Raw genomic sequence first — 25659 nt, forward strand, 5'->3', positions numbered from 1 at the left:
CTTATTTGGGGATGTGACTGCAGAGATAAAACTAGGATCAAAATCACTGGAATTTGGACTGCTGGAATTCGGTGTTGTTCAATGACAAAGGGTTTAAGAGTATCATTTTTTTTTTTTTCTTTGAGGTTTCTCGATTTTTTTAACTCATGCTCCACCTTGATTTCAGAGCCCATTTTGTTTATGCTGGGTATACCGTAACAGCTGACCTTTTCTCTTCAGTGTTTGAGAAAGGCTTTCTTAACTTACGTAGCTTTGCTTTCCCCCTCTTTGCTCGTGCTTACGCATTTGGGCCACTGCTCCAATCTTTTTTTCACTCAGGAGAGCAGTTGGAGAGGAACACAACACAGTGATTTACCAGAAGCCTTGTCTGTAGCTGTGCTGATAACCCCGATACTTTTGGGCATACAGTTTTTTCCTTGGTGGGGGATAAAATGGCTGGCCGCTGCTTACTTAAAGGGCTGATACTGGGTGCTAACAGGCAACCATCCTATTAATATCATGATCAGGTCCTAAGTTAATTTCAATAATTTTTCTGAAACAGTAATATCACTCAGATGGTTCGAGAAGTACCTACAATTTCTTTGGGAAAGTGACCACAATGATATCTTTGTCCTTTAGGTGGCAGCATATGACTTCACTCTTCCAGTTAATACTCCTCGGGCTGACTTCCCACTGGCACAGCCAAGCCCTGTATCCGCAACTTCTGTTGGATCTGTAAAGCACATCGTTGCTCCTCGGCCACAGGCAGTGACTGTGGCTGTTCCATTCTGTAGAGTTAAAGCAGTTGGTAGGTAAACCAGAGACTTAAGCAGATGGTGGATACTTATATTTGTAGTGATGTTTTTGCTTGTATTCTAATTGCAGAGAGTTACTATCTAACTGAAATTTGATTGATAATTGTATAATTTGTAAATTTCATGGAAACTTGCAAAATTTTCAAATTTTGATTTGTATTTTTAAATATGTCTAAAGCTGAACTTTCTATACATAATTATGACGTGCTGGGAAAATATGGGGGGTTTTTTATATAGCCATTTGCCTTACATAAAAATTAGTTTACCAAAACTAATTTTTGTTTCTACTCATTCATTAGTATTTCTAGATCTTATCATGCAGACCCCAGTATTTAAGGCAGTTCATCTAAAAATGTGTAGAAAAGTAGTATGTCATTCATACCCCTTTTTTTTTGTTTTTCCTAGTCTTACTCTGTCAAAACTAGGAGCTCTAGCTATATTTAAAACTCCTTTAAAATGCCTCTGACTGGCCCTGATCTCATCTGAGAGAACTGGTGGTAATTTAGTCCATTTGCTTCCGTTTGCTTTTATGTGTAGAACTGCAGTCTTCTGGCCTGTCGTAATTTGTTAGTGGCCAAAGTTGCAGGCTGTTTGCCTGCAGCAAGAAATTGATATCTTAAATGATTCTTCTCTGCTTTTCTTAGAAATAATTTGTGGTTCTCTTTAGTCTCCTGTCTGATCCTTATAGTCATATAAACCTACACGTTGTGAATACTTGAATCCACTAGCTTTCCTCATTTCAGTTTTTAATATGCAGTCACTGTTTATTCGAGATGAGACTTAAGTGCTGAGTGTCTTCCTGGAATGATGTTTGTGTAATGTTTAAACACCTTGGGAGCACTGAAGGAGGCTTGGCCAATTAAATGCATAATGTGGGGTAAAAGCAACTCAAATTTATTAGGTTTTTTCTGTGTTTGTGTTTTTCTTTTTTTTTTTCCCTCTGTAGGGCTTTAACTTAAGTCTTACTTTTGAGATCTTTTAAGATATCAAAGGAATCTGAGAGACCTTCTTTAGATCCTGTGATGGAAGTAAATTCATATTAAACATTTCTAAATATTTTCAGTTTAAGAACAGGTAGAATAAAGATAAATGTACATATGTATATGAGATTAGTAGAAAGCACATCTCTGAGTAAAAAAATCATGAATCAAAGTGACAAATTTCTAGTGCAGAAGTGATTTATGTAACCTGAAGAAAAAAAAAAGTTTATTTCCTTTTCCCTTTCTCTGTGGAATAATGAATTGATACAATCAGTAAGTCTCGCTAATAAATGACAATCTTATCTAAATTTTATTACAAATTTTTACTTCTGCCATATAGAATTTCTTCAAAGTATCAGTATAGGCCAACAACAAGTAGTCATGGTATTAAAGTGAACATGTCATGTTTTCAATTCTAAGAAGTAGTTGAAAAAATAAAGTGTGGTTTCTATTTAAATTTGAGTATTGGAATTACATTCTTACTGGGAATTCTGATGGGCTGGGAGGAGGGAGAGAAGTCTAAATAAATGTCTTGACCACTCATTTCACATAATCATATAGATGCAGGCAACTAGCCATATTACTTTTACTGTTAAGAAGTTGATAATTTTATTACATTCTGACAACTTAAAAATTATATCTATTATTCATTCATCATTTCAGATTATCACTTTAAAAACTAAAAGTGGGTAAGATGCATCTTGCAAGTTCAAAGTTTTGATTTAACAAATATGCCTAATTCTCACTACTGTGTGCTTTATGGCACATTTGTTTTCCACTCTTACAAATTTATTTTGTCCCTGTGACAGTTTTTGTGTTTTACTGGGGTTCAGACTGCACAGGACAGTGCAGTTTGCACTTAAATCAACAGCTTATATCCGATGTTTGTACTCGGGATTGTTCACCCTGAGAAAAGAATCACAATAATCTCAGAGTAGTCAACCCAGTCTTTTAACTTCAGTGTAGTCAATATGTTTTCAATCCATCATGGATCTTCTTTTTATTTTATTTTTTTAAAAAACAAAGTTTGTAGACTGTTTCAGCACCTGGGAAGGGAAGCAGGTCTCTTACTTAAACACTTGTAAGACTTCTCCCTTGGAGGCTGCTTATTGGTGTGTAAGAAAGCACTAAAAGAGGAAAAAAACAAAACAGAAAAGTCAACTGAAAAACACAAAAGCCCTACCTCAGCCAAACACAAAGGAAGAGGACGTATTATCAATGTAATGACCTCATGTGAGCTGACTTTGATTATTTAAAAACAAAACAAAACACACCTCAATTTTTTTGTGAGGTAGATAATTTCCTTTCCTTTCTCTCCTAGTCTTTCAGTCATGCTGTGTTTTCCTTGTACAGGCAGTTTCTATGAGACGTGAGGACTTTGTGAGTGACATAGTTGCATATTGGTGGAAACATTCCAGTAGATTAGGTTCCTACTTTGAAACAATATTAGTTTATAGAGTTTATATGCCTGTGCTTACGAGAAATACGGATAGTATTGTTGTTTACATAATGTGAGATATGTGATTAGGAAATCCTTTGGGCTTTCTAGGGGGAAAAGAGAATTGATCATGCTTCCTCACTGAGTGTGAAACAAACTTGCAGATTTTAATAAAAGGATACTGTATGCTTGCTAGGTTCATTCTAATCAGTGTTTAATCTAATCAAGAAGCAAAATGAGGCTGTGGGAGCATATACCTTTGTTTTTCTAAATTCTCGCTTTAAACTTAGTCCTTTGTGACGATTTCTTTGTTCCAGCTATATGAAATTAAGAGAAATGCTGTTTTTGATAAAATCTTTATTTTCTAATGATTACCATCGCAAATGTAAATGCATTCATCTGCAATAGGAAGATCATGTGGCTCTCTGTTTATGGCATCTTTATATGAAAGAGAGATGCTATAAGTCTGGTAGATACAAAATTTAAATAATTTTAATGTGACTAAAGGGTCATAATAAGACAGTTAAATTACAGTAATTATGTATATAGTATGGGAACAACAGAAAGAAAATACAGCTTTAAAACAAGGGGAGAAACATTTCTGCTAAACATGTGCAGAAAGAATGATTTTATGAAGGGACTTTGAGGAAATATTTGTCAAAATAATGCTGTATAAACATCTTAAATTATTTTTTCCAACAGTACTTAAATCACCATTGGAGTTCTCCTCAATGGAACTTAAATTTGTACAACATTCAAGTGGCATACATTTCAATATTGCTGATGAAAGTCTGAATTCTCAGGTATGTAATCATAAGTGTTGTTATACTTATTCTTGGCTATAGCTTTTAATTACTCAAAAATGACTGGGAAAAGAATACAAATTTGGAACTCAAAATTCAGTCATGTTCCAAATATATGGTTTAAATATTTAAAAGTTTTCCCATTGTAATTTTGTTCAGTTTTTCATTTTACGTTTGTCTTTTGCTCACTAGAAATTATTCCAGAACTCAAAATTGGGCTTGTCCTGACTTTCTGATATATGAGAAAGCGTGGGCACCATGAGAAACTGACCATGAATTGTGTAAGAAGTAGCTTACTTCCAAAGATTTTCTGCCTCTGCCTATACTAGTAAACTAGACAGTGACAGTGCAGGAATGCAATCGATGCGTCATGATGGTCCATACAGTTAAACTGCTGTCCCAGTATGTTGTGTTGTACTGACATGTGCTAACTGGCACTTTCCCAAAAAATTCCTGGTCATGATGTAGGGCTTAATAGGAAAGAGGCACTAAGCAGGATATTTGGCCACAGCCATTCTGTTTTGGAACATAGAGAATTTGACTGTATAAATGCAAAACGTACCATAACATAATTTATTGCTTCTAATTCCCAAAGGCTTTGTTTGGAAATGATAAAAAACGATTTTTGGCAATGATTAAATCACTTGAAACTCTTTTTCAAGTATCTTCAGAAAACAATGATAATACAAAGTCAAGGCCTTTTCCTAGCTATGGATGTGTTAGGAGTTGAAAGAGTAACTCTGAGATAAAGGAATGGGATTTTTTTTTGTTTGTTTGTTTCCACCTTTGTCTTATTGACTTGAAAGAGTGGGTTTTGAAAACCTATTCTGAACTTCTTGCTTTTTCAACATATCCACCAGTAAGTCTAGATGTCATGAGCCATGTGTTTAGTGCTTGCTGTGCTTCACTTGTATTGGAAAAACTCCTCATTTCTGTTTGGCTAAGCACTCCCACCTGGACACTTTGATCTATTTACCTCACATAAATGAAATTTTTCCATTCTAGAAAGTAAATATTGCTCTTTGTGAATGTGGTGAGTGACTGGAAAGCACTTAGTCTGTGCTGATTGGCATACTCATCTTTTCACCTTACAGATATAATAAACTAGGTTCCTCATTGCATTCTAGTGCTTTCTTGCTTTCACTCTGATCTGATTGCAAAAAGAATGCTTAGGATAGGGCAATGTGGAAAGTATCATGGTGTTTGCTGCTGTCCTTCTTTCATCATGTCCTCCTTTCTCTGCAAATATTTACAGAAGCTTGACCTGAAGAATATCTCAAGGCAGCAGCTGACATGGAAATTGAATTGTGATGATGCAGGCAAAAATACAGAAGACTGTATTTTTAAATTCAGTCTGCAGACTGGATTCCTTGATCCAGGACAAAAAATCAGTATTGCTGTATTCTTCTGCCCTTGTAAGTAGTTTTCTGAATTCTTCTACAGATAGTTTGGCCAATATACCATTTTCATAGATTTGTTTAAATGACTTCTTATGATGAATCATAACTAGCACTTGTTTTGATTAACTTCCAGTTAACATGACTAAATAACAAACTAAAATGCCAAAAGAAAGGTTTGTTGTGGTTCTGAGCAAATAAGACAGCTGCAGACCTAACACAAAGCATGGAATCACTTGATAGCATTATTTGAGAAGTCTGGTTTGCACATATAAAGCACCAAGTTTTGCACATATAAAGCATCAAAGGCTGGGATAGCTGAATCCTTTTCAATACTGCTCCTTCATGTGCATTTAGGTTGACTGAGTTGGATACTAAAGCCTTCCAAGAGCACTTGGAATGTGTGTGAACTTTTTTCTAGATAGCCATAATTTAGATAAGAATGGAAATTTTCTGCCTCAGTGAGATACAAAATCACTTATCTATGGTATTTTCTGAGTAGTCTGCTCAGACAACCAGACCCTAAGTAAAAAAAGTAAAACAGACTTCGAACAAAACTTGAGAGCATGCAGGAAGATGGTAATCAACCACATACACCAGAAGAGGAATGGCAGAACATGAATCTAAGGATTCTACCTTATTCCCAGTCAAGTGTTTAGGGTAGAGAGTAATGTAACACTGTATTTGAGTTGATAAAGCCCACCAGTGTATGCATCTGATGCCTACAGAACTTGGGAGTTGCTTTGACGGTTTTAAGTGGCCTACTTTCGGGGCCCCAGCATTCTCAAGGGGATGAAAAGTTGTTTTGTCGGTTGGATCTGATCCTGAGTCAGCAAGTGAGCATCCCTGTCCTAAAGAAAGATGTTGCTGCTATTCTTTATGATAGGATTGAAATCTATAACTTCAATTAAGCACTGGGAACAATTTAATATAAATAAAAAAACATTTATAGGTATAAGAGTCTTGCCATGATTCTGTACGATAAATTGAGAAGGCTGTATTAAATGTTGCTCTGCAAACATGTAGTGAATATGCAAGAGCAGTATTTAATTGCACATGTTGCTTGGAGTTGCTTGCTGTACTTCAAAACATTTTTCCATTATGTTTTATGCCGTGTTGATAGCTTTTGTCTTCAACTTATGGTTGAAGAAAAATCATGTCAACTTGTGATTTTGCTTCATGAAGTGGAAAAGTAATTAATATATAATGATTTTTGCAGAATTATTTAGAAGGTCATTTGTTTTAAATTCTTTTAATTTTTGTTTTGAGTAGCAAATTCTGAGTTTTCTGAAGTAGTATTTCTTTGTGCATATAATACCTGGAAAGTTTCTGACCCAGTCAGTATCTATAGTTGTAGCTTTTACAGTTCTGAACTGTCCATGAGGTATTCTTTTAGAAATAGGTATCTAAATTACTCTATTAAATTATATATTATCACAAATTATACTACTAAAGAAAGTGAAATGCCATTTACTATTGGAAGGCTGAGCAAAAATATTTAGAGCATGTTTCTGCCTTTGGTGCATCACTTTGTCTCCTTTTCCCCTACACTCCTCCAAAGTAAATTGCAAAAACCCTGTTTTTTTTTCTCTGAATCACACGTTTATGAAACAGCCATAAAAATGTGTTCAATACAATAAAGATTTCTTACTAGGTAGGTTCTATTTTGTACTTCATGTAATCCTTGGTTTTGAAACCAAATGATGTGATCTCATCTTCATCTCATCTATCCAGGTCCTCAGTCAGTTTTTAGTGATAACTTAGGTAGGTTATCAAAATAATCAGAGATGAAAATTTTTGTTAAAGAATTTGTTTTGGGAGCAATATGAAATTAAAAATCCAAGGATACTAGGTGAATTGAATGAAAATATTGTCCCAGGGTGTGAGAAAATGTTAGAATATATAAATCAGAAGGGGTTAAACAGTGGGAGCAGGATGACAAGAAGATTGGACAAAATAGAAAGATATTGTAGGAGAAAAATCTGGAAGTTATCTCTTCAGATGTGCAGTTTTACAAAGTTTTGGAAATATGGACTTAGAATCTCAGTTTACTTATGAAGGTTGTAAGGATCTACTCAAAGCACGTCTGGAGAGTGTCTAGACAGAAGAAAGGCTTTGGGTAAACTTCTGAATTTTGAGAAACTGTTGAGGTGCAACTCAGAGGAAAAATAGGTTAAAGAAGTCAAGGAACAGAAACATATTATGACCCCAGGTCTTTGGAGCAAGAATGTAGAGGAAAGAGGAATGGAAATATAGAAGCTTGGAAAGTGAAAAACACACACTCATAACCTTCTGTTATTCCTTGAGATGCAATTAAAAAATACACATGTAGTTTACTGTAACTCTATTTCTTCTAAACATTTTTTTTTCTCCTTTCATAAATTTCTACTTTGCTTTCAATAGGTTATCATATTTTTTTCTGTGGTATTTCACATAATAAAGTCTACAAAATAAGTGTTGTAACTTTGAGAAAGTATTCTAATAGATATCTTTGAAGAGTGTGCCTATGGTTAGAATAATTGTGGATCATACTAAAATAATAATTTATGATGAACACATAAACATTTTTGACTGCTTTGAATTTGAGAAACATATTCTTCTAATATGAGATATAATAGGTGCATTTTGCATTGATTAGGTTAACGTATATCGCTTGGAAAAGAAAATTGCTCAGGGCAACATTAGACTTGGAAGATAAAAAGAATAAATCTGTATTTCCAGATACCTGGTGATTTTTAGGGCCTGGATGAGCACAGGGTCTCATTTTCTCGTTCTTTTAAGTACCATTCTGGCATTTAAGACAAAGGAAATTTTTAAAAAATTTCTAATACCATTTTGTGCAGCAGCTGGAGAGGAGTCATGTGACAGGTGAAATGATCATCCATACGATGGTTGTTCTATTTAGGTGTTTAGGTCATGAGAATGTAATTAAAATTGCTTGTGTGTTGCAAAGACTGTGAAGCAGAGAACAGCATACAGATAAAAGCCAATATTTTGAATTACTGAATAAACTGTATGTGTAAATGCAGATGTGTATATACATAAATATGACTGATAAATAATTGCCATTGGAAGTTATTTTTGCTGTGTTCCCATATCTCTTATTTACAGAAAATCATAACTGTAAAAATCAGTTGCCCTTAATTCAATGTTCTAAGTATTTTCCCATGATTTATAGCCTACTTGTGCTATACCTTCACTGACTAGAATTACTCTTTCTTGTAAGAGAACATTAGATACATCAAAACCCACACAGGAGACCTAGTTAATGAATATGGTGTGCTAATCACCTTCATAGGTTTGTACTGTAAAGTTGTAGTACGTGGGGGTGAACAAACCTTAAAATGAACTTAAGTGTGCATTAGAGTAATTTGTTTAAATATGCCGCAATACTTATAATAATGAGAGTGCAAAATGCTATAGTAAGCTACACTGTTAAATTAAATGCATGAGTTTATATAATGCATGGTAACGTGATGCTACCTGTTAAGAAAAGTATACTAAATTTCATAGAGATTCTCAAGAACTGAAGGTATATTAATAGGATCTTCTTCTGCTGTACTATAGTATAATGCATTAACAGTATCTGAAAAATTTCACTATATCTTATTGTGGTATGAAAAAAAATTATTTGCAGCATAGTAAGTTACAATAAATCTGTGCTCTGGGATCCCGTGTGGAAAAAGACTCACCAGTGAGTTAAGAGGAGTTCAGTGCCCCTGGAAGATGTGATTATGTAATGGGCAGAGATGACCATCATGACCTCCATCTTCTAGGGGGTTTTTTTGTCTGCAACAGTAAGATATTAAATAACTATACCCTTTAACAGTTTCTGTGGAGAAATGATTAGTTTACTTTTGATTATTTTTTTTTCTTCATTTTTTGTGGGTCTTACCTTTTAAGTTTTAACTACCTGTGACTTTTCTGCTTTAAAATCTGTATTTCAGTGTATGCAAATTCTTCATTGGCATCCATTTATGCTGAAGGTGTATATATGCAATAAGGCATGAATTACTGGAAAGTGCAAGGCAACTAAACTAAAAATGTTTATTTGGGAGACGAGTAGGAACTGAGTAACAATCTAATACAAACTTAAGAGAGTGAGAAGAGCAGATGGTGATTTTACTTTCTTCCCACCCACTCTCAAAAGATCAAAAAATATGCTATTATACAGTTAAGATTGGGGGGGGGCGGGGGGGATAAAAAAATTAGATTTGTGCTGCTAGAGAGGAACAAGGAATATGGACATCCTTAAAGAGGTGGTCGTTTAAACTAGCTTTTGCTGCTAGTTTAAATTGCAGCTGAAACAAGTAGAGTGGAAGGTGTGGGGACTTGAAATATTTCTCCTCCAGAAGTGTGTGAGCAGTATGGGGAGGAGAACTTGCATATGTGTATAATCGACTTTCAGCAGAACTATAATCTGTTTATGTTTCTATTAACAAGGAATCTGCATAAAATATAGTCCCAGGATAGCATGCTAGGGAGTTAGGCACTCTGAACTAGATGGGCTTTCTAGTGCAGATTAGACTGAAAAAGAAGCAGCTAATGAATATATGCACATATGTACTTTGAGAAGTTGTGCTCCTTTATTCAGAGTTTTTTTCTAAGGTAAGGCAATGAATGCTTATTTCCCCTAATAAATACATCTAGAAAAGACAGAGGGGAAATTTCCCATATAATTCTACAGATCTTGTTAGCCCTTGGCAACTTTAGATTTGCAGATTTGTAAATACCATCAAATCTCCCTAAGGAAAATTTTCACATCTGCTGGACTGCTTGTTGTTTGCCCTGTAGAAATTAATGGTGGTATATCAGAATGGTAGCGGCAGCACAAGGTGTGACAGTAGTCATGAAAGGTGTGATTAATAGAATACATTCATGACTTCAGCTGTTAGTTCAGGACATAATTCTCATTAATTTCAAAGTAATTTATTTAACATGAAATATCCTGAAAACATTGGTCCTAGGCCATTACAAACTAATGAACAAAACTTAATGGAATCATTAACTTTTTTGTCTTTGTATCTGTTTAAAATGAGGGCAGTATAGCAACATCCTGGTGTTTCTGACATAAGCAATAAATTATTTGCTTATATATTATGCAGAATTTTGATGTTAGTAAACGTGTGGAGCCACACACAGAATGATCAGCAATGCAGAATAAGCACTGTCTGTTCTGCCTTCTGAGCGAGTCAGGGATTCTATGGCAAACAGATGTGATCATGTAATTAATGGATTTGTTAGAATTGTTATGTACAAACTTTTAATCCAAACTGTACGAGGAAAGCTTAACACTATTCTTTCCTGACTTTTGAAGGTTTAACTTTGGAGCTATGGTTAATACAAATATTTTAAAATGTGAGTTAGTGAAAGTTGCATATTCTTTGGTACTGACGTATGCTCCTCTTCCTTCATGGTGTTCCATTCCTATGGCATTTATTGGTTATGGCCTTTCACTTTCCTTTACCATATGCCATACATATATATAAAGATAGGATACCAGAAATATGGTTTAGTTAGAGCACGGCTGTAGGACAGTAGACTGTCTAGCTTGTGTATGGGAGTAACTTGTATAGAATATCTTTTATTACAAACCTGTCAAAAATATCCTGTTTGGCTCTTCATACATCTCCATGACCTTTATTGATGCTCTCTCACCTTTCCCTCGTAAAAGGGCTAAGTGCCAGAAAAAGGTGTGTTCTTGCTGTATCAAAATGTAGAAGCACAAGCTGCTTAGCCTTCTCAGCAGTATTGCCTCCTAAAGCTGATTTCCATTTAGCAGGGAATTAGCCAGATGTTGCAAACACTGCAGCAAGTTCCCCTTTCATCTGGTTTTCACTTTGTCAGTTTCATGTTTCCTGGTCTGAAACGAAGGGATCTGCAGGCCCTGTTCTGGTGAGCTAACAGGCTTCTGTGAAGCTCCTCTGTTATCATCTCCATGAAGAAATTGGCTCTTATGAGGAGGGAATAAGACAAAAGAGTTTGAAGACACTAGGTTTTGTTTGTGTTTGTAAACAATGGCAGCTTTTTCTCAGGCTGTGAAAATAATTATCTGAGCTAATCTCAGAAGAGCTTGTCATGTGTATTTTGTTTGCAGTGACACGTATGTGCTCATACAGACACATAAAATACAAAATTATTTGTTTTGCTATCTCTTTCCTTCTTAAATATTAGGTGAGGATGTTTCCATACTTACTAATCTGATGACAGAGGGGAATCAAAGGGAAAGGTGTTTTTATTGAAAATTAAAAGATTAAAGATTTTGGGTTGTCTTACAACATGTCATGCAGATTTGTTTCTAAATGCAAGAGGTGTTCATTAGTTGGCCCTCAAAATTGTTCATTTTGCTAGCTTGTCAGCAGGTGGGAATGACTGAAAGTTTGGTAAATGGCACTGCATGGTTTGGAACACCATTTTGGTAGTGTAACGGTTGCAGAAGGAAACACCTTGCTCCCTGTACCAGTGAAAGAAAATATTCTTTTCCATCCTAGAGAAAACTGCCTTGCAGCAGTTAGCAAGATGGCGTGAGAAGGGGCAGAACACAAGGAAATGGGAGATGCTCTCAGTGGAGGGTAGAACCTGTCCTGCTGGCTTGTGTGAGGCTGACTTGGCAACCATATAGGTTTTAGTCATCTGTTAAAATGTAGTGATTACCATCTTAAAAGGCACCAACTTTTTCTTGTCTTGGCAGGCAGATACTTCTGATATTTATTCCTTTATAAAATTAGCATTCTCTTTGTTAATTAGTGTAATTTATGATATGACTGCAATTCTTAAAATTCTGAGAAGCGTTACATAGGCATTTATATATAAGGAATATTAGTACAGTAAATGAAGAACTCAAACTTTGAAAAATTTCCAACAAATAAACAAAATATGGAATTCTGGTTTGCTACAAGCAAGTGTTCTAAGCTTTCTTAATAAATAATTATTCTGATACATTTACTGTATGTTAAGCTAAATTTTGACTAAGAAAGCAATACTGATTACTTTAAAAAACAAACAAACAAAACCCCAAAACCTCTTACTGTAACTCTTTTAGTTGCATGTATTTATGGTAATATAATTTTGTGGGACTTTTTTCTTTGTTTTTTTTTTAACATTTTTAACAGCTTGTCCTGGGACATATGCATCTGAAATGTCAGTGTGTCTAAATGATAATCCATCATGTTACAAAATAACATTGTCTGGCACTGTGAAGTCACCAAAAATGAATTTTGATCCCCCCTTCTTAATGCTGATGCCAGTTCCTCTGGATCTGAACACTGAAACAGCCATCAGTATCATTCCACAAGATTATTTAAGGTAAAAATCTCAAAATAAATTTATTACAGAAAGCCTGAATAATTCCTAGTTTTATTCGCTTCTGAAAAAGTGAATTAATTTTCGTTTGTGAAGGTTAGTATTAATTTTCTGTTCAACAGGGGAAAGAGTTTGTGTATTTAAGAGAAAATTCATGTAATTAATATTGCAGTACATTCAACAAGCCCATGTTTTGTCCTCAAAACATTCCTGCTTCATGAAGTGACCATCTTCTGATATATTCACTGTCAGATACTTTTAAAATTACGTTGAATAGCACAAAAATTAAGAAGAGAGTCCTACCAGGATATTTTGTTAGCTTTAGCCAGATACTAAGATCATAGTCTTATTTCTTCTTTTGCATTGTGATGAGATAAAATCTTTCTGTTGTTTTATTTTCTCTACTCCACAGGTTATAAAGCACTGGGTTTTTTTTTTTTTCTTCCTAAGCAAGATTTTAGTACCAAAGAGGACAGCACAAATGTTTTAATCCTGTCAATATAATAAATAATCCACATATTTCTCATTTTTCTGTGGATCACCCACTTTATCCTGTTATTTGAATTTATGAGAGAGCCTTTTTGTAATCTTCACATTATGTAGCATAACCCAGCACCACACCTATTCCAGTTTGATAGAAATCTTAGTATTTTAATCTTTCCAAGCACTCTTGTGTACGTGTGTGTTGAAATATGCTTTTCTGGTCTCTAAGATACAACTTTTCTGTTTGTAATTAATAAAGTGTAGTAATATTAGTTTCTTATGCTTATGTAGGTATCATTTCAATACAAGAAGAATTGGAGTAAAACTCTTTAAGTTGCTGTAAATTAATGAAATTAACTTTACCTTCAAATTATTATTGTCTTATGTCGTTTGAGTTGTAGTAATTTATGAAGTGATTTGTCTTTTGTCAGTAACTCAGTGGTTGGAACTGAAAGGATTCCATATGGACCTGGACTGACTGCCATTCTTATTTCGGAACTGGAACCTAGAATTACATAAGTGGGGAAAGCATTTAAATATCTTCATGAATTTCCCCTTAATAGTTTTATTTTAAAACTTGCTTTATCTTGTGCAATAATGCAGTTTAATCAATATTAATGAAAGTTTTAAGTTTAGGAAGCCAAGTAAGGAAGTAATATTTATGCCCTTTGTAGCACAGTTAGTAGAAATTGCTCTTCATTTGGATGTTGAACTACTGTGGGTCAGTATAAAACGTTCAGATACATAAGTAGAAAACAAACTAGCGTCTAAATGCTAAAGGAATTCTAATTCTTTAGTTAGTTTCACTTGATTTATGCTTCAAAACTGAAGTTATTCTTCTGTATTTAACTGTGAAAAGCAGTTTTGTAAAAGTGTGGATCTGTGAATCAACTTTTACTGTCATCCTGTGAGCACAAACACCATTACTATTTATTTTTAACACAGGCAATCACACATTCAAGTTGAACTTCCAGAGCTTGAACTTGAAGATGGTGACAGGATTTACCCTTTTTCTGTACAGTTCCCAGAAGGACAAGATATTGTTCTTTCATCAGATGGCACAAATAAGGAACTAATTTGTCATATCAGCTTCAGATCATCTAGGCCAGTGTCATTTTTAGGAAATATCTTCTTCATCGATGAAGAAGAAAACAGGTAATGTGTGCAATTTAAACTCATTTGGGGGCAGGGTCCAAACTGACAAAGTTGAATATAAGACACAGAACCTATAATGGTTGGGTAAAGGCATACAAGAATCACTCTGAAAAAAATGAAACTGAAACATAGGAATGTATTTCTTTTTTTCAAATAAATTATAATTCAAAAACATAAAATTCAGCTTTGGTCTCTAAGGTAAGATTCATCTAAGTGGCCATCTTAAGGTCTTGTATCTCATTCATATCTACTGGTAGTTCTTATGTCTACTTCAGTCTTCTCAGATTGCTTTGGAGAGACATGGTCTTGATTCAGCAAATCCCAATGTTTTCTATTACAAAATATTTTGCTTTTTGAAAACTACCCTATTAAAATTTTACAGTCCATTCCATGCTGGATTTCAAGGTGGTCTGATTTTGGGTTGAGCCACCCTCTGAGATTTTATTCTATTGAGTCTTTCTCCTATGTTTCATTTTTTACAACAATGAAATATTTGTGACTGGTTTAGAGTCTCTTTCCTGGCTTTGTCCTAATGGCATCTGGAAGAGCTGGTGGTTCTTATCACCTATTTGCAAATCTTTACAAAGTTGCAGTGGAGTGATCTTGCAAAGGATTACTCCATTTTCAGTCCTCTCAAAAGCTTCAGGTGTTCCTCTGGTATCCAAGAATTCAAGAAGAGACATCTTCAGCGTAAAGGTAGGGAGACTTCTCAAGGGGGAATTACACTGGAAGTCAGAATTTCATTTTGCTAGGAACCAGCAAAGAACATATCCCAGTCTTATTTTAAAGGGACATCCCTCCCTCCTTCTCTCAGCGTATGTAATTCTTCAGTCTTTTGCTCTCCATGTTGTCTGTCTTTTTTTCGCCTGCACTCTACTACTACCTTTTTTTTTTTGTGTGTGTGTGAGTGTGTGCATCCCCTTTCTTTGGTGTTTTAAATTATTTTTTTTAAATGTCACTTTTAACTCATCTTCTGTTGTTATGTCTTAATCCTTAATTTTTCCTTCTCTGGTTTTATGTTCTATGTTTTTAAGCTTTTTGGAGCAGGGCAGTCTATTATGAGTTTGTATACTCAGAACTGAGGCATTTCCTGACCTCTAGTTCTTCCTGCAATATCTGTAATATTGTTACTCAGTTAGCTTATTAGGAATCTGGAGGCTACTGTCCATACCAAAGATCAATATGGAATCCTTCAGGTGGAAGAGTGTGGGTTGGTTTGGTTTTCTTTTGTTTTGTTTTGTTTTTTTTTGTGTGTGTGTGGTTTGTTTTTTTGTTTACTTGGTTTTTTTGTGTTGGTTTTGAATTTTTTGTGGTGTTTTTTTGGCTACTGAGAAGGAAAGCTGCATATGTGTGTTCTGAGACAGGAATTGGGAACTATTAAGTGATTAATATATTAATGCTTGTGTCAATTTTTAAAAAATTTGCAAGGGGCAGGGCAGTATCTTTGAGCAGCTCTGTAGGGAAACAGTTGATTCATGAATAAAAGGAGGCCGACTCCTGATCTCAATGAAGCCGTGCAATTTACTGTTTACAGATTCTAATATATATATATATATACACACACATTTATATGTGTGGGGATTTTTTTTTTTTGTATGTGCAATGCTAGGAATTCATAAAAGTACGCTAGGGATACGTTTCAGCTTCAGACCATACTTCCTGTATGAAAAGTATATGGGATACTGTCTTTTCTCATATCCTTCTGATATATGAGACACAGGACTGGAAAGCAAAGTATGGAAAACTGTTGGTGTCTTCTCAGTCCCTCCGTGCTGGGCTCTTCAGTCTTTTCTGCACTGCCTTAGAGAGACTTTCTGGACAGTAGCATCAGCAGAAGCGGGCACTATTAGAGAGAAAGGATAAGGGACAGATGTGCTTTACATTGCATTTGAGGAAATATATAAATAAATAAATAACGATCTTGTGCACTATGTCAGAAAGCATTTGAAGTTTTCAAAAGTACTGAAATTATTTGGAAATATAAGCTCTACATCTGAAAAATACTTAGGAGTTTATGTGGTCTAATTCCTGTTAGACCTAAATTCCTTTAGGACAGAACACTTAAGAGTTTGACAGCAAATTGTATGCAGTGTTCATACCAAAAGTCATCTCTTTGAAACACTGTTTAGTGATGAAGACATGCAAACATGAAATTCATACATCTTATTTTGATTTTTAAAGTAGTAGGCTGTTTTTTAACTAACTTCAGTGGTGAAAAGCAATGCAGGAAGTCTCCCCTGCCCCTAGTAAATGGAGATCAAATCTGTTATTAAATGTTCTGTGCAAAAATAACGATTTTCAACATTTGTCCCTTTTGTTCATTCATCCCACCAAGGGGAGAGATGGGTGTGTGCATGAGGAGGAGAGATAGGTACTGTTGTAATTAAAAGTCATTCCCGCAGTTAATATTTTCAGTAAAGCAACTATTTTGAGGGTTAAATATCTCCACCCTACAGCTTAGAATGGGCTTTTTTCTAAGCACAAAACTAAATTTTATATTATTTTGATGCAAGGGACCTCTCAGTTACTGCTGCTCACATTGGATTAGTGTGTTATATTTTTCTGTATAGACTGTCAGCCAAGAATCTATTTCTTATTCTTTGTATTTAATTCTAAGATTTAATCATTATGTGGGATGTGATTCATTACTGCAAGCTTTAGCACACATTTATTATGAGAAAAGGATAATTTAAGCTTATGATGAGGTCTGAAATATAGCTGCTGAGCAGGCACAATATTTAGTTTTAATAACTTTTTATATGATGCACTAGCAGCTTCTCAAACCTTGTTATAGAGAAATAATCCTTTCTGCTGTGTAATAAACTTTTTTATATATTTGCCATTAAAATGAAATAAGGGATACTATCCTCAATTTAAAGGCAAACTCAATGTGTTTTTGAAAAAAAGATACCAAATAAAAGTAATCACCTTAAAAGGCATCCCTGCTCACGAAGGTGAAAAAATTCATGCTCAGGAATGTCAAATCATCTTAAAATTGCTGCTGTATTTTAAAACATAGTAGATAGGTATTTCTTAAAGGACAAAACTAATAACATTGGTTTGCCAATGCACATGTGATTTCCTGTCAGGGAGTTGCATGTGTGTGTAGGCTGTAGGAGCAGATCATGTAAAACCTGAACACAACTGGATGAAATAGCACACCATCCAAAGCAAAGGGATTCTGTGTGTGCTATTAGTCAGTGTAGTAATATTATTCATATTGGCTTTTGGAAGACATTATTTTTATCACAACCAGAAAGAATTCTTTCCTTCAATTGGAAAAGTCTAAGTAAGTGTCCGATTCTCTAATCCTGAGCATATCGTTATTATTCTAATAAAGTCTATGATAATTTATCCAGACTTGGGTTTCATTACTACTGTTAATATTACTATGTGCTTTGAAATTCCACTCAATAGTAATCTATAGTAGCAATTTCTTGTTCTCTGCATATTTACCCTCATTCTTCCTGGTGTGTGTCCCCCCCATGGGAGAGCTATGCAATGCGTTCAAACTTGATTCAACTAATTATCGAAGCATTGGAGCAGTTTGTTTCAAACTGTGTAACTAATGAATATAAACTGCTTTGTTAAGTTGAATCATTTAGGAAGACAAGATTTCAGGGCCTTCCAGATCTTTAATAATAAAACAATGAAACCTATAACCTTTTATAACACCTATAAAAGCTAACTGGTCTTGAATAGGTTCCTGATTTGTTTAATAGGCCGTGAAATCTCACAGTATCAGTTGCTGAAGATGTATTAATTTGTCAGGTATTCTCTCTATATAGTTCCATTTTCAAAGTAATAATATGTATTTTTAAATGACTTGAACTAAAATTTTGAACTTCAACTCATATTCTGTGTTCTGGGATGGAATTAAAATAAGTGAGTTAAAAAGTTATTTTCATATGTTGATAAAATATCATGTCCTGTATTTAACTACTTAGAAGAGGAGCCTTAACTTCTAAGCAAAACTAATTCTAGGCATATTTCAAAGCATGAGTATTGACGAGACAAATACTCTCTTTTGGTCATTTTTTTACTTAGGCTCTGCAGTGTTTTGCTTTACTAAATGCAAGTCTAAAACTTCAGTAGGATTGATTTGCATAGTCCATATTAAGTCCATCTAAACAGTAATTTTTTTTTCTTTAAATCAGAGTGAACATTGGGTAGAGGATAGATATTGTTGAATTTGGCTACTTTACGGAAAACATTTGAAAGATGATAGGCAATAATGTTTTGTAGCAAAACCATGTTATATGTAGCTGTAAAAGAAAACTGAAGAGATATATGGTTGTCATTTATGCAAGTAATTTTCTATGTGCACAGATTCCATTAAATGGATAATAAGAAAATGCATGAATATTTATTTAATGACTGCCTTAAATAAGAATTTGCACTTAATTTCTAATGTTATTTTTAATCTCTGTTCTCCCTTTTTGCTCCTTTGACTCCAAAACAGAATAAATGACATTTCCTTACATAGGACTGATAGGAACAGTGAAGTAAAAGATAGCATAAAATCCAAGAATGTCTTGAGCAAGTACTTAATAAATGGGAAGAAATATTTAGCTATGACACTTATTTCCTTCAACTTGAAAACCTAAACAAAAAAAAAGCCTCTGTGAACAAGGCAAGTTTATATATTTGTCCTCTAATTGTTATTGTATCTTTTAATTTGCTGGTTAGGTAAATAATTTAGCAGGAAAGTAAGTTGTCTGCCATCCTGATTGAAATGGCATTTAACTTATTCTTTCTAAAAAAATTAGTAGTAAACAACAGATACACGTGATGTCATACAATCAAAGGAAATGGTGCTCTGGGCAGCAAAATATCCAGCCACCCGCCCTCACCCCCCCATGTGGTAGGAAGATAAATTGCTGTGATCATTGATGACAGAAGTGTCCTGAGGTCCTTGCTTCCCATTTTCTACAGTTCTCTATTTTCTTTCCCTCCCCTATCGGGAAGCTGGGGAAACTCATGCGATTTCTGATGTTATTTATGTTGTTCATGGCTGGAACTTCAGGAAGAGAGGATGTCAGGGATCCTAGCGTCTAGTAACAACATGATGCAACTCGGACACAGTCACTAAAAGGTACCCAGTTATGAATTGGTTCCAGTTGTTTTGATAGTCCATGAGATCTCAGTGTCTCATAGAGGGAAACAGTATGTTCTCTTTTGCTGTTGGGAAACGTGCCTAAACCATGCAGCTCTTTAATAGGCACTGCTGGCAAATGTCAAATGCCTGTATTCTGCTGGCATGCCTTAGAGAATAAGAGCTGTCAATTTATTTCAATATCGTTTAAATTCAGAGAGAGCAAGGAGCTAGAAAACATTGGTGTTCTTGATGTTTGCATCCTTCTTTGCTGCACTCATCTGACCTAATAATATATTGGCATTTTACTTCAGATAGTTGGGAGTGCTTTTGAAAACCAGGATGGTCCAAAACCATTAATCACTCCTGTGCTTTTCTGTGTTTGTGGCTTTCTACCATTTTGATGGTCCCTGCCAGCTGAAGCATCTGTTATTCAGGAATTAAGAACTGACATCATTGCTGCTACTAGAAAAAACATGGCTACTTTCCCAGCAATGTCTTGTATATCGTGTGAAACCATGTGTCTGTCACTATTCATTATTGTATTATTTCAATTTCTGTGGAAGCCTGAGCTCCTGCTACAAAGGATAAAGGCTCCTCAGTGTTGGGGAACTGCTCATTTGTGAACATAAACGGCAGATCTTGCATGGATCGTCTTTTCCTCTCCCTTCCAGTCTGTCATCTCTGGATCCGTTCAAGGATTTTTGGGGGGAGGGAGGAGGGCAGGTGTTTATTTATTTATTTTTAAATCACAGCTTCTTGTTCCCTGCGTCTAGGTTATTCCTTGTTGTTAAAGATCTGTAAAATGGTTCACTTGCATGTCAAGTTTCCTTTTGGGAGTAATCAATTCTGCAAGCAGTTTGTTTTGTTTCCTAAACTAGCAGTGCGAACTTCCCTTAAATATTTTTTTAATTTACCCAAGCAGTGTTGCTACAGAAATTTGTTGGTTAGATCCTAATGGCTTTGGATTCTTTCTCTTTAGAAATTGTTAGTGATATTCTGCATCTGTTAATGAATGCTGTTGAAGAAGGGTTATTTAACTATGCCTGTATTTCTAGAGCATTTGGGGTACACTGATACAAAACAAGTCACCTGTTTCTACCTAGAAAATGTCTGAAATGCTATAGAGCAAAATAAAGAGGATAAATCTATTTTGATTCAGGTTCTTTTGTCCTTCCACAAGCATTAAAACAAACAAACAAACAAAAATCAGAGTTAATTTAAGAGAAGTGAATGAGCTGCTTTTATATAGAGTGTTGGATGGTATTTTTTTGTCATCACAGTTGGAGCTTTAGTTTTTCGTGATCAGCAGGTTTCAGATGTTGGTAAACACAATATATTTAATGGCCATTCTCCTGTTCTGTGTTCTTTGGAAATATGCATTAGAGAATAAACACTGAAATAGCAGTGGCAGTGATGGTTCATGTAGATAACAAATTTTTTTACTTGCTTTATTGAGCATTATAAAACTGAATACACTGAATAATTTAACACATTTAGTAACCACATTTGCTAGCAATACAGGTACCTTTCTAATAGAATAACACAGACTTTTGTATTATTTAGTTAAGCTCTGCTGCAAATACAGAACAAATACATTACACAAGACTTATAGCTTTGTAACCTCACTTCATGAATGGTGTTATAAATAAAAGTCAGTGGGACAAGATGATTTTAAGCACATGCAGAATGTACATGTCTTTGTAATCTATTTGCCATATTTGTATGGAAATAGGCATGCTTTGCTCTCTGGTGCCCCATATCTCAGTGCATGAAATGTGTATGATAAATATTTAGCTCCTAGCACCTTTGTTTTTTCTGCCATGCTTCCTTATGAATGGAGTGTTATCTTTTGAAACTCAGATGAGTTTTTTAGCTACTGACTCATTCTTCTTGAAGTTTCCTTTCAAATCCCACTTTTGGGAAAATACCATATTATAATACTTAATGATGATGAGTGGACAGGTGGCCAATAAGTGAGTTGATATTTATTATCACAGAATGGCTGAGGTTGGAAAGAGCCTCCAGAGATCATCTAGTCCCCTCTTCAAATCCCCTCCTCAAATCAGAATCAACACTGTTGTCCAGTTGTTTTTTGAATATCTGCAAAGATGGAGACTCCACTACCCCTTCTTCCGGTGTTCAGCCACTCTTATGGTAATTTTTTTTTTTTTTCTTATGACTAGATAGAAATTCCTGTATTTCAATTTGTACCCATTGCCTTTTGTGCTCTCACTGAGCATCACTGAGAAGAGTTTGGCTCCATCTTCTTTACTGCCTCCCATCAGATATTTATACACATAGATAAGATCCCCCTGAGCCTTCTCGTCTCCAGGCTGAACATTCACAACTCTCAGTCTCTTCCCGTATGGCAGGTTCTTCAGTCCCTTCTTCATCCTTGTGGCTCTTCACTGGCCAAAGTCTGCTATTCTGAATTCCAGGGTTATGATATGGCTTTTTGCCTTGTTTCCTCCTTTTGGAATCCTGAACTCCACCATCTCATGGTTGCTGCAGCCATGGTAGACCCATGGTCACAGGAGTTAAATCTTTGCTGTCAATATCAGCTGCAGAGTCAGTTGTTGACTTGCAGGATCCATCCACTCATCCTCAAGCTCTCTTCCCTCACCAGCATGATTGAAGAGAAGACCACCTGTGCCCCATTTCCTTGATCATTGCCCCCAAAGCCGTGCAGTCATGCCTGATATGTTCCAGATCTCCCTATCAACTTCACTGGTGCCCATGTGGAAGAGTAGCAGGGCCAAGGGTTAGACTAGCTGCATCGGTCTCTCAACAGCATCCTGGATTAAAGCCCCAGGCAAGCAGCAAACCTCCCTAGCGGAAGGGTCAGGTTGGCAAATGAGGTTCTCTGTCCTCTGCAGCAGGGATTTACTCACTACTATCACTTGCAGTTTCCTGGTGTTGCTTCACAGCTCATGCTCAGCCAGCACAGGTGCTTCATTGTCCAGTCTTCTTTTCATCTTATGAACACTCTGAAGCTTCTAAATTTCTTAGTTAAGAATATATTTGCATTGTGTTTGCTATTGGCTGGGTGTATTTGTTTTTCTTACTATAATACCACAGCAGCCAAGGAGGCATGCCCTTGTTGGATTGTTAGCAGCATGGAACAGGGAGGAGCTTCTCTTGCAGCAGCACTGTGAGGTCCGAGGCATTTATTTGGACATGGATGTTCTGTACTGATGGCTGTTCTTTACGTTCTAGATTGTGCGGTGGTATTTTTGCTTTGAGTAGTATCACTCATTGAATTTGGGTAACTAGCTAAGATGTACTGCAGTTGTTCCCAAGCACGCTTTTCTGTGTTTCATTACTGTGCAAATCAGAGCATGAATGAAGATTTGGCATATGCCCAAATCTCAAATCAGCATTGAGGATGGAGATGGCTGAAGCGCTCACCTCAAACAGAGAAATCAGAAAGTTGACTGAGTCCAATAATACAGACATCTGAGTTACCTTCATATAACTTGAGAGCTATGTCTTTCATTAACCTTCCTATGGCTTTCTTCTATCCCTGCCCCCAATTCTGTTGTCTGAAGTTAACCTAACGTATGCCTGCAGAATATTGAGAAGTGTTGTTTATCACAGTACAGTCACGAGTTGGAAGTTGGCAAACTTTTCTGTGTTGTAGTTATTGATCCTGTGTGTCTTTAAATGGCTTGGTAAAGGTAGAAAAAATATTACGCTCTGAAACCTAGTTTGGGCATGTACAAATGTACGTTTTGTACATATAGATAGATGTAGATATACCTCTCATCGCCATCTGTCCTGCTGATGTCCTGCTGCTGAGATTTTTGCTGAACAAAAGCAGAAAGTATGAAGCTAACTAAAAGAAATACTATGCTACAAGGTGAAACTGGCCAAGGCCCTTGCCCCACTCCCAGCCAAGTTCCAAGAGGACTGACATGTCCTAAGAACAAAGCAAAACACTGCAGAGCTGGATTATTGATTTAAATAACTGTTAGCTATGAAATTGGAATCCAAATGTGAATATTTACAAATAAGAAAGAAAGATGGCTATGGATTTTGTTGGAGCATTTCTCTATATAATAAAGTTCTCCTGAAAGTGGTATCTAAGACTGTTGTGTTTGGAGAGGGAAGTATGAAAGAGAAAAGAAAAGCTACTTTGTGTATGTTTAAAGCATTTCTGTTTTCCTTGATTATGTTATTCTATAACAAAGCAGTAGAAGCTAATTATGTCATATTATAAATTAATCTGAAAGGTCTTGCGATATCTTTTAATATTAATCTAAATTTACATTAAATAGAATTTATCCTTCAGTATGTAATTTAAAGGAAATAGAAAATATTTGCTTTTGTTCTGTGCAAGGTGTATTTTCAATGTGCATAATTCTCAATATACTAAAGCAAGATTGATATCAGCATGCTGTCTGAATTATTAAAATACATTTTTCTTTGTATTTTTGACAGCTTAGTCAAAACAGATAATTAATATTGGTGTTAGTTAGTAAGTTAATGTGGAGTAAAAAACCAGCTATGTAATGACAAAGAACTAAGCCCAGTTGAATTACCTGTTGGTTGCAATGAGCTAAGAACATACATACAGATGGCTAACAGGGATCCACTGATGGCAATAATTTGCTTGTGACTGCACCCCGAGAGATTGAGGTGAAGTATGAAAAAAAGATAAAAGGTGGATTGCTTCACATTAATATGTCTGCTACAGACAGTACAAATACTCTAGTGAACATTGGAGCATGTACATCAATTTCTATTATATTCTAGCAATTGCAGTCAATATCTCATTGTTTTTAAATTGAATCTATTTATTTCTAAATATTTATTTTGAGATTTCTGTAAAGTCTTATAGAATAAACGTTAAATCAAAATAGAAGTTGCTTTTCAAGAAAACTTTCACTGTCAAAAATTATACGATATATTTAGCAAGTTAGCAGTCTTGTTTAGGGCACTCATAAATGTCAGCTGTAATTTTAATCGTTTTTCCAGAGTTCATTTATTTCACAAAATCTCTGCTAAGTCTTGGACTTTCAGATTAATGATACATCCATGCTCACAGTAAAACTATGAAGTGGAAATACTATACTAAACTTCACCATTTAGGCATGCGTAATCCCATCTGTGTACTCTCGTATTGAACCAGAATAGAAGAGAAAAGGAGTTGTCCAGACACCTTCATTCTGTCTTTGATTCTTGTGCTGAAATAACTTGATTACCATAGCTAAATAGAAAACTATTACTTTTGTATTTTGTTTTGTACAGGTTCTCAATTCAAGTTGCTGCCACAGCAGAGAATTGCCTTCTTACTTTATATCCGTATTTGGCATTTCACCGCTCTGATCAACAAATTATCTTGAGAAGCAGTAAGCAGTAAACATTCTACCTCTTAAAATTACATTATGTCCAGTAGTATTACCAATGTTTTCAGTGTGATAACAGGGTTGTTATCATCAAGATAGTATTTTTCTCATTAATTACAAGGGGATACTGCAATTAAATTTTTAAAACAGTTTAATAGCTTCTGTTTTCTTGTTGAAAATGAGGAAAACTCGTATAAATGATTAGGTAATGCTTATTGAGAAATATTGGACCAGTCTAAATCTTACAGAATGATTTGTGAAGTTTTTGAAGTATGAGTAGAGAAAACAGCCCAAACAATAGAGAATAACATAATTTAAATTATATTGATAGTGATAATCAATAATTCCCAGGACAACAGTGGGATATGTTTTGAAGAAAGCAAAAGAGAAGAAAGCCATACAATGTTATGATAAAATGCGATCATTATTTGCCTGTTGGGAATAGTTTTCAGGTTTTTTTTAATTACTGTCCCTGAAGGCTGGAGAGCATAGCCTTGTTTTAAGGCCTAATAAAAGCCTGCGGTCAGAGACTAGAAATATTTCTAATCTGCAATGTGCGTCTCTGCCTGCCTCTCTGTCTTCTGTCTTTACATCTCTGCCTGTGTGACCCCCCCCAGCCCCGGGCCCTAATGCTGCCTGCCTCCTGCCCCGCCAGCCCTCCGCCTTCTACCTGCTTCAGTGATCTGTAATCTTTTTATGTGTAGCTGTACTTATGGGAAGAGATTAGGATCATTGTATAATTCAGGCTGGAAGGGATCTCTAGGGGTCATCTAGTCCAACCCTCTGCTCAAAGCAAGTTCAAATATGGGGTAAACTATTATATTTTTATAGTTGTTGGGATTGGATATATTTTGATGAAAT

General features: G+C 35.3%; 1 protein-coding gene across 1 annotated transcript in view; it reads left to right on the forward strand.

The window, feature by feature from the left end:
• CFAP47 (cilia and flagella associated protein 47) overlaps positions 1-25659 on the forward strand; it is a 354495-nt gene that overhangs the window by 40131 nt on the left and 288705 nt on the right. Inside the window, exons 22-27 of the mRNA XM_072852476.1 lie at positions 619-787; positions 3915-4015; positions 5271-5430; positions 12525-12717; positions 14143-14352; positions 24701-24801. Coding sequence (XP_072708577.1) covers positions 619-787; positions 3915-4015; positions 5271-5430; positions 12525-12717; positions 14143-14352; positions 24701-24801 — 934 coding nt within the window. The remainder of the gene's footprint in view (positions 1-618; positions 788-3914; positions 4016-5270; positions 5431-12524; positions 12718-14142; positions 14353-24700; positions 24802-25659) is intronic.

The sequence above is a fragment of the Ciconia boyciana genome, chromosome 1, assembly GCF_034638445.1.
Source record: "Ciconia boyciana chromosome 1, ASM3463844v1, whole genome shotgun sequence".
Classification (NCBI taxonomy): domain Eukaryota; kingdom Metazoa; phylum Chordata; class Aves; order Ciconiiformes; family Ciconiidae; genus Ciconia; species Ciconia boyciana.